The sequence below is a fragment of the Sus scrofa genome, chromosome 13, assembly GCF_000003025.6.
Source record: "Sus scrofa isolate TJ Tabasco breed Duroc chromosome 13, Sscrofa11.1, whole genome shotgun sequence".
NCBI classification, from domain to species: Eukaryota; Metazoa; Chordata; class Mammalia; order Artiodactyla; family Suidae; genus Sus; species Sus scrofa.
In genome coordinates, this window is record NC_010455.5 from 44,082,444 (window position 1) to 44,098,195 (window position 15,752).

The 15,752-nt window shown below is 39.5% G+C and overlaps 1 protein-coding gene across 41 annotated transcripts in view; it reads right to left on the reverse strand.

Moving 5' to 3' along the window:
* Positions 1 to 15,752, reverse strand: part of CADPS (calcium dependent secretion activator) — a 503,292-nt gene that overhangs the window by 102,750 nt on the left and 384,790 nt on the right. For 24 of the 41 annotated variants that reach the window (XM_021069161.1, XM_021069144.1, XM_021069126.1 and 21 more), the window contains one exon: positions 2,913 to 3,019. In XM_021069161.1, the coding sequence (XP_020924820.1) occupies positions 2,913 to 3,019 (107 nt within the window). Of the gene's footprint in view, positions 1 to 1,893; positions 1,903 to 2,912; positions 3,020 to 15,752 lie in introns of all 41 variants that reach the window. The other 17 variants (XM_021069125.1, XM_021069167.1, XM_021069140.1 and 14 more) reach the window with 1 other exon arrangement.

Here is a 15,752-nt window from a genome sequence, read left to right on the forward strand (position 1 = left end):
AGCTGGGCAGCTTTAGAAATTACCAGTACGTGGCCCTCCCTATGAGATTCCAACTAACTGAGCTGGGGTGAGACCGGGCATCAGCAATTTTTAAAATCTTCCCAGGTGGTTGCAATCTGTACGGGAGCATTGAGAACAGGTGGTTGTGCCTTTCTGGACCACTCTACCTTGAAACAAGCCCAACATGTTCTGTTTCGTTCATGTACGTTCCACACAGGCTTTGTCCTTTTATGCTTACATATTGGTGCATTTTGCTTCCTTACCGATGTGTTCCTAACAGTACAGTAGCCTAGCTTTGTTGAGTGCTCACTATGGGTCAGGCGTAGTCCCAGATGCAGTATTACTAGCCTTCCACCTTAACGACCATCTGAGGAACATTCTATAATTATCTCCAATTTACAAGTTAAGAGAGATTAAGTAACTAGGTTGATATCATAAAGCAAGAAAGAGGCAAAACTGGACTTCAAATTCAGCCACAAACCTGAACTCCTGACCATTCAGCATTCTATCACCTGAAGGCCAAGGCTGTCTTAGGCCTTCATGTGTGTCAAAAAAGTGCTGAGATAGCTGCTCTTGTCTCAGTGCTCAGGGGTAGTTTTTGACTGATTGAGTAATTAGCTTTGTGATTGGGCGAAACAACTAATTTGAGATATAATCCTGTACATGCATCTAAAAGCAAACTGGGTCTCTGAATTCCAAAGCATGCTGAAGTTTTCATTCCTAACTCCCAAAGTTAGAAAATAAGAACAGGATTGAATTTATTTCTACCCTACTTATGAATGGCTTTTGAATAGGTAAGATTAAAATATTTTAAGATATTTTTGTGGTTATGAGGGCAGTTTAAGACAGTGATTAGCACATAGTGGAAAAGGGTTGTTCAGAAAAGTGAAAAAAATGCTTTCTTTGGAATATCAACTTTTCTGTGGTACCTCTGTGAATAGTTTGGGAAAATATCCTCTTTTCTCAGAATGCAGCAGCCTTGGAAAACAATTTGATTAAATCAAGCATGTATGCCAATTTTCTTCTATCATTCACATAGACAATAACTATGAGGGAGGAAAACCATCTTCTTTGCATCCGTGTCTTCAAAAATTTGGTCTGACATCTGGGGGAAAAACCCTCAACACCCAAATCAGAGGAGGGCTGGCCAGACCCTTCCATGCCTCTGGAGACGATTTTGTGGGTACCTGGAAAAAATATACTTACCATCACTTGAACCCCAGATGCCCCCCAACCTGAAAAGAACATCGTATGAAGTTGAACAAAATTCTAGCCCAAATTAATTTTATGTCTGGAGGTTAGTCTAGATTTCTATGATTGGAGGGTGTTGATCTGGCCCCTCTGCTCAGCCTTGGCTGTGCCTTTGCTGGGTGCTGTAGGAGTTCATTATATCTGCCTCAAGGAGTCTTCACCCACTTCTCAGGGGGTTTTCGGGGAAAATGACGATTCTTTGGCACTCTCTCTATATATAAATACTGTATATATGATTCACATACAGACAGCTGTAGAGGAAGATTAGTATCACTCTGGCTAGCTACGGGTGACTACGTTCAGTACTCATCTGTTGGAATAAAGGTAAGTACAGACGGACATAGGAACTATGACAGGCTACGGGGACAGAGTCAAGGCAGGTAGGAGGCATGTGTTGGGATGTAACTGCAGTCGTTAAGTCTATCACTTGCTTCATGCACGCACAAGAGGATCACCCACATTTCCCCTGCTGTGGAGGGCCACCCATTTCACAAGCAGTTCACTGGAAATTGCTGTTACATTCCTTGGGTCAGTGTTAGGAAGCAGGAGCACTGGGAAAAGTCCCATTAGAAGACATGGTACCGGAAGGGCATGCACAAACTATGACAGCAGGTGGCTGACTCATTCATTTCAGTCACATACCTCTTTCCCCTGCCACGATCAGCCAAGATTGAATGGAACAGTAGAAAAACAGGGAGGAAATTTAAATATGCAATCAGGCAATAGTCGGGACAATTGGCTTTACGGTGTATTATATATTATTGAACTATACTATCAATTTTCATTTAGTCATGGGAATGATCATTTTAGGTGCTTTTGAAATTAGTTTTATTGAATGTTCCCTTTTCCCCCACCTTTTGCTACAGATGTGATTGAAGAGGAAGAGTGAAAATCAGTCCAGTTTTCACAAAGGCTACTTGAAGAGAGATGATTTTAAATCCCAGTTTTGAAATAAGCAGTGAGAGAACAGTTTGATCATAATGAAATCTTGGAATCTTTTCTTGGCAGGGTTGGGTTATTAAGTCCTTTCAGATTTGGGATTTAGTTAGCCTTGAAATCCCTTGGTTTAAAATGATCAAAATAATCATTTTGACAGTGGTTTATTTAAAAAAGTAAGCTGTATTTATTTAGATGTATGTTGGAGAATCGACAAGTTGAACAACACAGAATAATTTGTTTCTGTCACGCATTTAGCAACCCAGGTCATCTAAGATTAACAAATGAAGACTAGTGCAAGCAGACTAAGTTACGGAGATAAATTAAAAAAGATGGCTCTCGATCCACACACCAAATAAAATAAATCCGAACAACAGTGGTGGCAACAGAAACAACCACAAAGGACCAAAAAGTATTTTGTGTGTCCCTGACAATAACCATATGATGCTTGAATAATTATCTTGAAAATATACTCACCTCTTTGGCTTGTTGCTAGAAACATCTGAAAACTTAAGCTGAAACGTACAACACGCAACCCCTTTTTGGTTGTTTTAAACAACCTTCCCAAGGCTTCTCCTTGCAAAACTTCCACTTGCATTCTCTTTACCATGCCAGTTAAAAGAAAATAGGTGTTAAGGCATCTTATTGACAAAGTCGCTGGTAGCATCAATTTTACAACCTCACCTAAGAAACACCAAGAGGCATTTCCCACCATACCTGCTTACCTCTGCATGGTGTTCCTCATTCTGTTGAAGAACTTCAATGACTAGTTCAGCAAGACGTATTGTGTCTTCCAGCTTTTTGGCAGGAGTGATTAACCGGCCTACATTTTCTGTAGTACAAGAATTTGTGTTAAAATTCAGCGAAAGCGTCTGGCTAGTTTTGTGGCCATTAGAATTAGTGGATAATAAATTTCAAATAGTTACCAAGTTTTTAGAAGTTTCATGCAAATGTTGTGCCACATAATTAGTAGTGAGCAAACCATAAAGCCATTTTTAAAAATTATCATCATCAATATAATACATTTTAAGAAAAAGCAGTGCTCCAGCTTCAAATTTGCTTCTTAAGCTATATTAAGACTATGACAGCCCATTGCAAATTTAGCGACATTTTGTACACACGTTCTTTAAAGACAGCATAAATGTACTATCTTTTATCCCTCTCTAGGCAGTGGTGCTACCTGAAGTGGGAAGATATAACAAATCTTATTAGTCTTGTTTGCTGCTACTTTTGTTTCCTGGATTTGTCCACAAATGTTCAATACTACAGCATTGTTTTTTGTTCTAGGTCTGCATGTATAACAGGTATGGGAATGTTCATTTTTTAAAAAATGGGTTAAAAGGCCTGGCTGTTTTAAGTTGTCTAGGGAGGATATTGAAAATTAATGAACATTCCTGGGCTATGAGGTAGGAAGTGGGATAGAAATATTAAAAGAGTGTTGGGTGTAGTTTATTGGAGGAAGTGGTTTGTGTCACTCTTTGGCATAACTGATCAGTTAGGTGGCAACAATGTTCCCCATTTTTTTCTTTTAGTTTTGATTGTGTTGAAAGGGGGCCTTTTATCTGAGGAGAACAAACTGAACCTTGGTTTCTGTCCTGTCCTTTATAGTGTCTGGCAATGTTACCAAAAATTATGATTTTTTTCCCCCTGTGGGGGGAAAAGAGTAATATTTGAAACATAATTAATGAAATGGCCTGAATTCAACCAGTCTAAACTCACAGGGGAACCTGTCTTTCAGGCTTAGACTCCTTCACTCCTTGAAGCCTCAGAGTCATTTAGAGCCCATGGGGTGTAACGGCAATAAAGGTCCTTCAGCACAATTCCATGAGGAGGTATATATGTGCACAAAAGGACCGCAGAAATTTATTTTAATATCTTCATCTGAAGTAGATATGTTTTGGCTTCAGGATTTTTCTTACTATAGAAGATTACTTAGTACTTCACAGGAAGCACTGGTTTGTTGCTGTTGGTAGGGAGTACACAAATGGTAGGAGATTGCTAATTAAAAAAATAAGCAGCTCCTCATAATTTTTCCTGTGTGCATTTGTTATGTCAGCTGATTAGTAATTTAGGATTTAATAACACAAAACCAAAATTCCATCAAACACTATGCAAAAAAAGTAGTCCAGCCAATGGGACCTAAGAGGCATGGATGAGACTGGGTAGGAATTATTGAGGTGCTGAAAGTTTCACTCCAGCAAGGCCTGGTGATGGGTGTGAAAATGGGCTTTCTGGACTCAGGCCAATGGAATGTTCCCCTGTCTCTGCCAGGCTTGGGTGGAAATGTGGCTAGATATAAGGTTAGGGCATGAAGGTGGGAGCTGGGGTGAGGGGAGTAAATATGTAGATTAGGCAGAGAACATCCAACCCTCAGAGTAAGGAGATGTGTGGAGTTTGGAGGCTGACAGCTCATTGCCTGGCCCAGACCAATAAATACTTGGAGAAAGAATGAGGGATAAGATTGATTTCTGTGCTTTTGGGGGACCCAATCTGTTTATAATTTCATAAATGAACTGTCATAACTTCATTTCAGGCATTTCTACAACATACTGTGTATATATGTTGGGGTAATACGTGTAGAGTGAGGTATTTGCATTTTGATAGTAAATATGCATGGGCTACTATTTTTTTGTTAGTTGGTATTCACATTTACACATCAATTTGCAAATTTCTCATCCTATGCGTATTACCCATTTGACACATACACCCACATACACACATCACACACTTACATACATTTTCTAGTAACCAGACAAGCCTGCACATTAATACAAATCTGCAGGAAATCCCACCTGGGGCACATCTTGGAAATCTCTTACTGTCCAAATAGAGAACATGTTCTTTTGGGGTGAACACTCACCAAATGTAGGGGACTTCTAGCTGACAATGACACATGATGTAGAAATGGAAATCATTCCTACCAATATTTTTATGTGCTTTTATTTCAAAACTGTGAATGATTTTTGTGTTTGGAGAAATCCAAGACATGTAAGCTAGGACCACATGAAGATTTGTTTTAATATGCAGTGCTCTTAGATTGACTACCATATATATCAATAGATACACATAAAGTGTACGTGTGCACACAGTCATTCTATGAGTGTGTACACATGCACGCAGATATGTGTATGCCTAATGTATATATACAGACAGTATGTTTAATACAACCTCGTGCAATTTTGCTCTAACATGCAACCATATAAAGTAAGCAGGTCATGTAGCCTTTCACCTAGAACACTGGAGCTTCGAATGAATCCAAGTAGTCAGACTTCCATTTTTTATTAATTAGCTGCAGTCCATGAACTGTAGATAAGCTCCTTTATTGAGAGAACCACTCTATCCTCCTCTTCACTTGCACTCCTAACGCACTAGCTAAGTTGTAAAAAATGGCACTAAAAGCAACTGCTCTAAGATGTTGTCTTTAAAGAAAACATTGTGCAAAATCTAGCACTTCCCCCTCCCCGCAACTGAGGTCAAGGAGAAATTTGTGCTTAGAAATGACTTTTTTTTTGGGGGGGGGTCACTTCTGCTGTCTGGAAAGGTGTTGCAATATTCCTACCATCCAATCTTGTCCTAGCTGGAGCACTGAAGAAGGGGAACTAAAAATACAATATATTTAGTAAACATTTCATACGACAGAATTGAAGCTCATAACATATAAAAGAAAATCGTCATGCAAAATGTTATGCAACAATGTTATTTTGTGCTGACATTGAGATTTGAAAATGTTGCATATGTCAGACATAGCTAGACAAAAAAAAAAATGTGGACATTGGGAAATAAATGCTCCCTTTTTGAGTCTCTTAAAACCTATGGTGTCAAACTCGAGAGTCTGAGCCTCAGGTTAGTATTCTAAACAAAATTTCAAGAGAAATGAACAGAAAGCAAACTAAACTAGAAAGCTGTCAAATAAAGGAAAGGTAGAAGTGTACAGTACTTGGTTTTGGCCTAGGCATGCCTTTGAGCCTCTGATATAACATGCTGGTCTGCGTTTGGGTGGGTGGAGGAGGCCCAGGAGGTGACGGGGGAGCTGCTCGGGTAGGTGAAGAGAGACGGTAAAAAAGTAAAGAGACAAAGTGACCATCACAAAGGGTGACAAATAAGATGACAAACTCCAAAAAGAACAATCAAACAAGCAAAAATGATCAAACACGAAGGGAGAGCTATTGCTTTCCTGGCATGACTGCAACATTCCAGAGGTGTGACATCATGTGACAAGGGACGGGACTCTTACCAGCGTCATCAGCACCACCGTACTGAGACACTCAGAGGCTGAATGCAAATACTGGATGCCTTTATCCAGATGGATACACATGAATGATGGTGGCAGCATCATTGGCCGAAAGAAGATAGAATTTTTGTACAATGAAGAACACCTACATGCTAATAGCTGCTTCCTACTTTCAGAGGATCAGAGGTAGCACATGATGTAGATGCAGCTAGAGGATCTGGCTTTTTGCCAGCAGTACACTACTAACTTTCTATGTACTTTGGACCTTCCACCAAGTCTCTCTGTGCTTCTGCTTCTTCCTCTCTCAATTGAGAATATTAACATCTTTTTTTGTGTACCTTGCAAGGTTGCTGATAAGAGCAAATAAAACAATGCACAGGACAGATCTCTCTAAAGTTTCAGTGGTCTACGAATGCTTATTGTTATCTCCCGCATTGTGAGAAGGCAGGAATTAATTGCTTTGCAAAAGCAGATGAAGGCTGTGATTAGTTCAAGTGAGCTAGGGAATAGTCTTGCTCCCTTTGTGGAATTTCAACATGTCAAAATCTGTCATTTTGGGGAAAAATGTGTGGTATCTGATTGTTTCCAGCTCATTTAATTATTTTCAATTTGGAATTCTCATGGCTTTTATATTGTGGGTTGAATCATATATAAAAACTTGCCAGCTTATCAAATATGTTACTTGCTATTCCAAATGTTAGAATACCGTAATCAGCACTTGACCCATCTGTCATGTGGTTTACAATATCAGCACAGCAAACATCCTATAACAATAGCCTCTTCCTCAATACAGGCACAGAGCACCATCAGCTTCTACATTTCTCTCTCTTTAATAAGTGTCTCATTAACCTTGGACCTGGCCCTTTCTAATGGTTCTTGTTTATAAAGCAATCTGTACAGTGAGGGGGACATACTCCATTGCCAAGTTTGCGTCTTGATTTGCTTGAATTTTCAAGTGGGAAAATGAATTTTACTGTAGGCATATAGGAAATGCAATTCTAGCAACAATAATTAAAAATATGAGAGATAAGGATAAATATACTATTCTGGCAAAACCATCTATTAAAAGCAAAAGTTGACATCATCCTTTTTTTGTGGGACCACCTCAATGTTTTAAATGAAGGACTACAAAAAATTTTATTCACCAGGTCCTCTTACTTAAATCTTTTGTTTGGGAAAGATTTGTGTAAATAATCGAGAAAAATTGGTTGTAAACGATACCTATATAAAGGAAGACAACTACAGATCTCTTTATAAAAAGGGACTCTACATTTTATGTTTTGTTAAAATCCAGTTTTCCACCAACAGCCGTGTGGAAAGTTGGGTTCATCTCTGGGAACACCTCCTGCTGGCTCTGGCTCTTTGAGCAAACCTGTGTTTCCTGAGTGTGCAATTCTCAGGAAAACTCCTCCTTTATTCTTCCCCAGATAACAGAACATGTATAAACCACTCAACCTGGTGCTTTATCAAACAATGAAATGTCCACAGGCTGATCCATAACTGGCGAGGCAGCAGTTACATATTTCAGCTCAATGGGTCTCGATGAAAATTCGTAAAGGGATTCCCTCCTGCCAACTGCCTGTCCAGAATTCTGACAGTGAGGTTTGCCACCATAGAAAAACAAGCTCCCTATTTTTTTCCCTCACAGAGCAAAACAAAAACATCATACCTTGGTTTCCAACTTCATTTACCCAATTACCATTGCTCATGTTTACACAATTAAATCTGCTTGGCTTCCAGAGAGGGAGTTTAAATGTGACTGCAGAAAAATAAAAAGAGAATTCCTCTGCATGCTCAGCTAAGCCAAGGAAGAGAGGCATCCAGGAGTGAGAGACTCTCCAATTAGCCCTTAAATAACCTGACCATCTCTAATTCCAGCAAGCGAATTGCCAGTCCCCGAAATATCATATGAGAGATGGATATTGTTGATGGAAAGCCCACTTACAACCAAGTTCCAACCTATTTATGTGTTTGTATTATGCTATTACTGAAAATAACTAGTCTGTACTGATTCACGTGGATTTGAGGGTAGCAGTGGATAAAAGCTAGAGTAGGAACAGAAAGCTCAGTAGAGAGCCACAACATGCTTTCCAGAGTACTCTGCCTCCCTAAAACGATGACTCCATGGACCATACACTCAGCGCAGGGTTACAATTCAACATGCGGAAAGGCCCTCATATGTACTTGGTTCCCTGAGTCTTCATCACTCCATTTCAGAAGATTCCATCTTTAGGACGGTATAAAGCATGTGGTAGTAAGGACCAGTGGATGAATCATGGATTGTTTTCTCTAGTCTTTTTATTGCAGCCATCTTTGTCTCTTCCCCATAAGAACATGGGCGGCATGGCCTGTCCACTCTTTCTCTAACTTGTTTCTTCATTTTATGTCCCACTATTCAGGATCATGAGCCCACACTCTTGCCAAGGGGGTAGATATGCAACTCAAGTCTCATCATCCCCACCTCAACTGTTGCTAAAGATTCCAAGCCAGCCTTTAGTTCCTTCTCTCCCCTGAAGTTCACTGTTCACGTGGCATCCATAGTGATTTCCATAAAGCATGCATCTGAACCTGTCATACTTCTCCTCAAAAGCCTTTAAGAGACACTACCCCCCACCCAAATAACAAGAGTTATGCCTTCATAACAAAGGCTCAATCCCTCTGTTAATACCTCTACTTGAGCACTTATAGTCCCTTAATAACAAACAATTATATGCATGTTTGTTTCCCCTTATGCCCTGTGAATTCTGTATTTTTAGGGGCTAGAACAGTACCTGGCCCAGGGCAGGTCCTCAAATATTGGTGGAAGGAAATCCTGCCCAATGCTGTGTTTTCATGGAAAAATCCAATACTCTCTGATTGCAATGTACATGAAAACTGTACAGCAAATTTTATCTCTTACCCAACCCCCTGGTAACCTGACAAATGCATTAAGCTGAATTACTGAAAAGCAAACATTATAACTTAAATTTACAAACCAGAGAAGAACTTCAGGCATCTTAACGGAATTAAAAATGATTTAAGATAATTATAATTCTTTGTATTTAATTCAAACTCTATCCACAAGAAAGAAATAATGGTATTATGACATTTCCCCCTCTCATTTGGTATCTTTGTGTCTCAAAATTAGGCTTTGTCCTTGAGACTGGGCTGTTGCACCTAAGAAAAGTAAACTTACTTCTTGATAGACACAGTAGTGGACATCTGTTATTTTTATAGGCAATGTCGCCTTGCTCAGAATTGCCTCTCTTCCACTCCATGTGGCTCAGGTGGGAATGTCAAGCAATGAATCCTCCAGGGGCAGTTATGTGAGCCAAGCCAGGCCAACCATAGCACCCTACACCACCATGGGTATTATGACTGGCTCAGGAATTAACATGTGACCCAAGCTCGACCAATGAGAAACTTTTCTGGAATTTTATACCACTTCTTAAAAAGGAAAGCTCTTTCCTCTAGGGCCATCAGCTAGGATAAAAAGCTGGGGCTATCTACGGCTACGTTACTCCCAACCTCACTACCATGACCTCCAATCACATTAAAGAAGCCTGTCAGCTTGGAGAAATAAAAACACACCATAAATTTTTATTTCTGAATCCAGTTCCTCTATGCATTTCCTAGCTACACAGGCTAAAAATTACCTTTTCTTGCTTAAGCTATTTAAGGTTGTTGGTTTTGTTGTTGTTTTATTGGTTTTTTGTTTGTTTGTTTGTTTGGGCTCTTGCTATAGCAAAAATATTGATTAATAGTACTGTTAAATATTCACCCCGTCCCTAAACAAATTTTCACATATATGGCCACAAGGTCTCTGGGGCAGGATCTTGGGACATCTGGAAGGATGATGAGTAGAGGAAAACATTTCAACAAGGCCTAGGAACAACCCAGACTTTTCTTCTTGGGGAACCAGACCCTGACCCCCATGCCCCTCCTCCCTAGACCCCAGGCTTGGTGAAGTTGCCTTGCACTTATTCCTGCAGCATCCTGCAATCCCTTCTACAATACAGCCACTTATTCTATGCCTGTGTTCTCCAGCTTACTGGGAGCTCCCTGAGGGTAGGGACCTCAACTGTGTTTCCTCATTGCTCACTCCCCTGGTGCCTGGCACAGTTCCTGGAACTTAGTGGGTATTTAACAAATATATGTGGAACTATATTGCAACATTTTATTTTGAAATATATGATAAAGAGATAAATCAGCTGCCTCCTATATTCCACTGACATCCACACCCTAACCTCTGCATCAGCAGCTTCAGCATCACCTGGGAGTTTGTCAGAAATGCAGATCTCCAGGCCTGGTCCCATACCTACCAAATCAGAATTTACATTTTAACAAGGCCCCCAGAGATTTGTGTAAACATTAAATTTTGAGAAGCATTGCTTTATAGTCCATTTTTGAACTCAAATATTATGTCTATATTGCAAATTGGATTTGGAGGTTTTGTTTTAATTTCTTTCTTTCTTTCTTTCTTTCTTTTTTTTTTTTTTTTTTTTTTTTGGTCACACCCATGGCATGTGAAAGTTTCCGGGCCACAGCAGTGACAACACTGGATCCTTAACCCACTGCACCACAAAGAAACTCCTAGAGGTTTCCTTTTAAATAATAATAACATTATAAAATCATAGGTAGGTATTCAGCTATATAATAATAAGTGCTTACTATATATGCCAGGCATCATATTAAGAGCTTTATGTGGAATATGTGTTTTAATCTCTCCAACAATCCTTTGAGAGGAAGAACTGCTATGAGCCCCTTTTACAAAAACAAAAGTGAGGCTTAAGGAGGTTAAAAAACTAATAGGAGCCAAAATTGTGATTTAAATTTTTGGTATAACAAATCCTGAGTGCTCAGGCTGTTCCTGAGGTTCTGTTTTCTTGGAGCTGAACATGTAGGATTCCAGCATGTGGATGGTGGATGTCTTCAGCTGTCACACTGGAAACTCGGACCACTTAATACATTGTAAGTGGAGCCATTATCTCTCAGTTGAAGCAGCTTGAAGATGGGGGTGGGCTGGGGTGGAGGTGAAAATCCTGAATAGCCTGCAGGACCCCAGACTAGAGTCATTCACTGCCTTTCTTATTGTGAAACCAGTTCCTTTTCTCTAAGCCTTGATGTTCCCATCTGTCAAAGGAAGGTTTGGAATTAAGTTCAAAATCTTGTTTTGGTCTTATAATTTTATCACGAAAAACACAAGTATTTCATAGTATGGAAGTTGAAAGTGCGGGCTTTGGAATTAGCCTTGAATTCAAATTCTGTCTCTGCAACTAACCAGCTGTGTGACTTTAAATGAAGGGACTTATCACTCTATTTCTATTTCTCCATAGTTCTATAGACAAAAAGAGTGGTTTCTTATTTCATGGAGTGTAAGAGGCACATTTTAACATTTCCAAAATTGGATGCATCTTACACTTGATGGAGTGTCACAGTTTAGTTGGCAGCATTATTTTATTCTTAAAGAGTACATAAATTAATGGTGTATCTTATAATTGATGGATTTTAGAGTCAATGAAATATGCTAATAAAATACTTACAGAATTGCGAAAATTAAATGAGATATGCAAGTATCTACTTAGCACATACTAAATTCTCAATAAATGACAGTTGTTATCATGATCAGCAGCAGTAGTATGTCTTTTTTTCTGGTAGAAGAGATATTAGTTTCATGTTTATTGGATCATGGCATATATATATATATATACACACACACACACACGTTAAAATATACACCTATTTTAATGACTGCAGCTATGGCATATGGAAATTCTCAGGCCAGGGTTTAAATCTGAGCTGCAGTTGTGACCTATGCCACAGCTGTGGCAATGCCAGACCCTTAACCCAATGTACAGGGCCAGGGATTGAACCTGCGCCCCTGCAGTCAGATTCTTAACCCACTATGCCACAGGGGGAACTCCAACTCATGGCATTTTTTTTGTCTGTCTGTTTTTTAGGGCTGCACTTACAGCATATGGGAGTTACCAGGCTAGGGGTCAAATCAAAGCTGCAGCTTCTGGGCTACACCACAGCCACAGCAAGGCAGGATCTGAGCCATGTTTGTGACCTACACCCCAGCTCATTGCAATGCCAGATCCTTAAGCTACTAAGCAGGGTCAGGGATCTCATGGATACTAGTTGGGTTTGTTATCATTAAGACACAATGGGAACTTCCCAGGGCATATATTTTTTTAACACATCCTCTCTTCTTCCAAGATCCTTCTTGGTGATGGTGTTTGAAACATGTCTCTCCTTGCCCCCCTTCACTTTTTATAAAGTATAGATGAGGAACTAACCTACAGAATAATTTGGGCTTGGAAACTCTGATTGATATATCACTAAAAGAAGAAGAATGAAGAGGCAAACATCCAGTCACTTATGTATAAAACATGAAGCAGAAGATGGTCCTTATCTGAGGATCTTGCTGAGATGGGATGTGACCTCACTGGTCTTTTGGGTGGGTGGTTCCACACTGTGTGTTGGGACAAGCTTGTTGGTCTCTCTTTTCTCCTTCAACTGGACTGGGACCTATGAGACATTTGATGGAGACAGGGAAAGATACACAACCTCAACACTATAGAATCTGCATGGACGTCCTTTGGATGGATTTGACTTGCTCTAGAAGGTTCCCGTCCATTTGGAAATAATAATAATAATAAAAAGTCAGTTCTTGGGTAATCTCAGGAATCTCTGCTACCTCAGGAAGACTTCACAGTGAAAAGATGGTGGCAATTATCTGGTTCCAGAAAGAGCCACTTTGTTTTTCTTCCTGAATTAAAAGTTTTAAGTACTTTTGAATTTAGCCATTGAGTGAAAGGGTATTATCCAAGTGCCTGCCACATTAGTTGGAAAAGCTGCATGATGAAGAGAGACCCAAAAAAAAAAAAAAAAAAAAAGGTATTTGAATTTAAAATGATCTGGGTTGGGGCGTTCCCATTGTGGCTCAGTGGAAACAAATCCAGCTAGCATCCATGAAGACATGGGTTCAATACCTGGCCTTGCTCAGTGGGTTAAAGATCCAGCATTGCCGTGAGCTGTGGCATAGCCTGGCAGCTATCACTCCAATTTGACCTCTAGCCTGGGAACTTCCATATGCCATGGGTGCAGCCAGATAAAAGCAAAACAAAACAAAAAATCTGGTTCAAGGAGATGCAAACTATTGCATTTGGAGTGGATAAACAATGAGATCCTGCTGTAGAGCATGGGGAACTATATCTAGCCACTGGTGACGGAACATGATGGAGGATAAGGTGACAAAAATAATGCATGTGTGTGTGTGTATATATATATATATGTATGTATGTATACACACACACACATACACAACTGTGTCACTTTGCTGTATAGCATAAGTTGACAGGATATTGTAAATCAACTATAATAAAAATTATTTTAAAAAATAATCTGCATTCAAATCCTGCTTGATAATGTCACATAGGCTTTCCAAATCTCAGCCCTCTCAGCTGTAAGAGGGGCAATAATGAAGACTTCTCTATGGGACTAAGGGAAAGACTGAACCAGGTCCTCCATACCAGGGCCTTAGCATGGTGCTAGGGTCCATCTCTCTCTCTCTTTTTATCTAATTTTGCAAATTCTTGCCATATTTGAAGGAAAAATAATTTTATTTCGAGTTCCAGTAAAACTGCTTTGATGCTCAGAAAATTATGTAAGTATTTAGCCAAGATTTCAGGCAAAACAGCAATAGGAGTTTAGACTTTCTCAGAGCTTGCTGGGTTCAGAACGTGTGACGGTTTTAATGGAAATGTATTTAAAATAATAGAATTAATTTGCAGGAGTCACAGCTTTTTTTTTTTTTTTTTTTGTAGAGTAACAGCCTTTTACATCTTTTTTTTTTGAGATACTGTAATTAAACTGAACATTTATTTCTAATAATGCTACCAGACAGAAAGCATAAGTCCGCCATAATGCCATCTGCAGAGTCCCGTAGCCTTTCAAAGCGCAGCCTGACTAAAGGACTCCCTGGCCGTCCATATTTCACCCCGATTTGCACGTGTAACTCCAGCTGTGCCCTGCCACCTCCATGCAATTGGTTTTGCATACCTATCCATGTATTCAGGCTTTGTTTCCTCTAAGGACATTGAAAAGGGAGGGAAGGTTAAGAAAAAGGATCACAAGGTCAGGAAATATGTGATTATGATTGAGCTCTATTTTACCTAGAAGAGCCCTTGGACATACTAAGCTTCAAACGCAACTCTGCTTTGACCTTAACTTCTAGGTCCAGTTTTACTTTCTTCCTCCTCCTCCTCAGTCTTTTCTCTCCATCCCTGCTAGTGTGTTTTTTTCTGAAATGCAAACCACCAAGCCATCCCCTTACCTAAGGAGCCTTTAATGGTTCTCTATAGCCTTTGGAAGTAAGACACGTGGATTTTTCTTGTGAACAATCTGTATTCACATAAGGGTTTGTATATATTTCAGGTGAAGAATATTTGGACCATGAGAAACAGTCTGAACTCTGTGTTTTTTGGGGATGTAAAGGAGATCGTGCCTCCTGCTTCTGTTGCCATCAATAGCACCCATTCCTGCCGTCATTTCACTCTGTTTTGCAACCACATTGAATTACTTAGTAGCTAAGAGTATGGCCTAGCATCTAGACAAATATTCTGACTCTACTAACTTACTCTTCTAGGAGCAAGTTATTTAAACTCTCCATATCTCACTTTGCTCATCTCTAAAATGGGAATAATAGTAGTAGCTACGTCATAAGGGAGTTGAGGATTTAATGACTGTATACATATAAAATATTTAGAGTCACACCTGGCATGTGATACACACTGAATAAGCTTTTGTTATTTTTATTGACTGTATGCTTTTTTATGTATTTTGCATGTATTACTATGTTTATCTAGGATGCCTCTCCACTTTCCAATCCCATCTCCTTTTCACTGATACTATTTCATCCTACAAGATGCAGTTCAAACTTATCATCCTTGTGAAGACTTTCATGGTTTTCTGACAATACCCTCTGACACATAAATGTAGCAACTGGTGTTACTGCATATTGAATTTGTAATTTGCACTTAGGCACCCATTTACACATATGCTCTACAAGGCTAACAGCTGTTTCCTCTTGGTTACATAGTCCTTGGCTGTTACCACTGTACCTGACACGTAGTAGGCTCCCACTAAGCACTTGTCTAATGAATGAATAAATGAATGAGTTAATGAATAAATGAATAAATGAACACCTTCCCTTTTAGGGAGAGAAAGGCTTGTATGTTCTGAACATAGGTTTGCGCATCTTCAAATACTTATTGCATACCATCAAAAATCCTTTCTGAATTGATCTGAAATACATTCAACTTTGATTAAATGCTCATTATTTTTTGAGAAT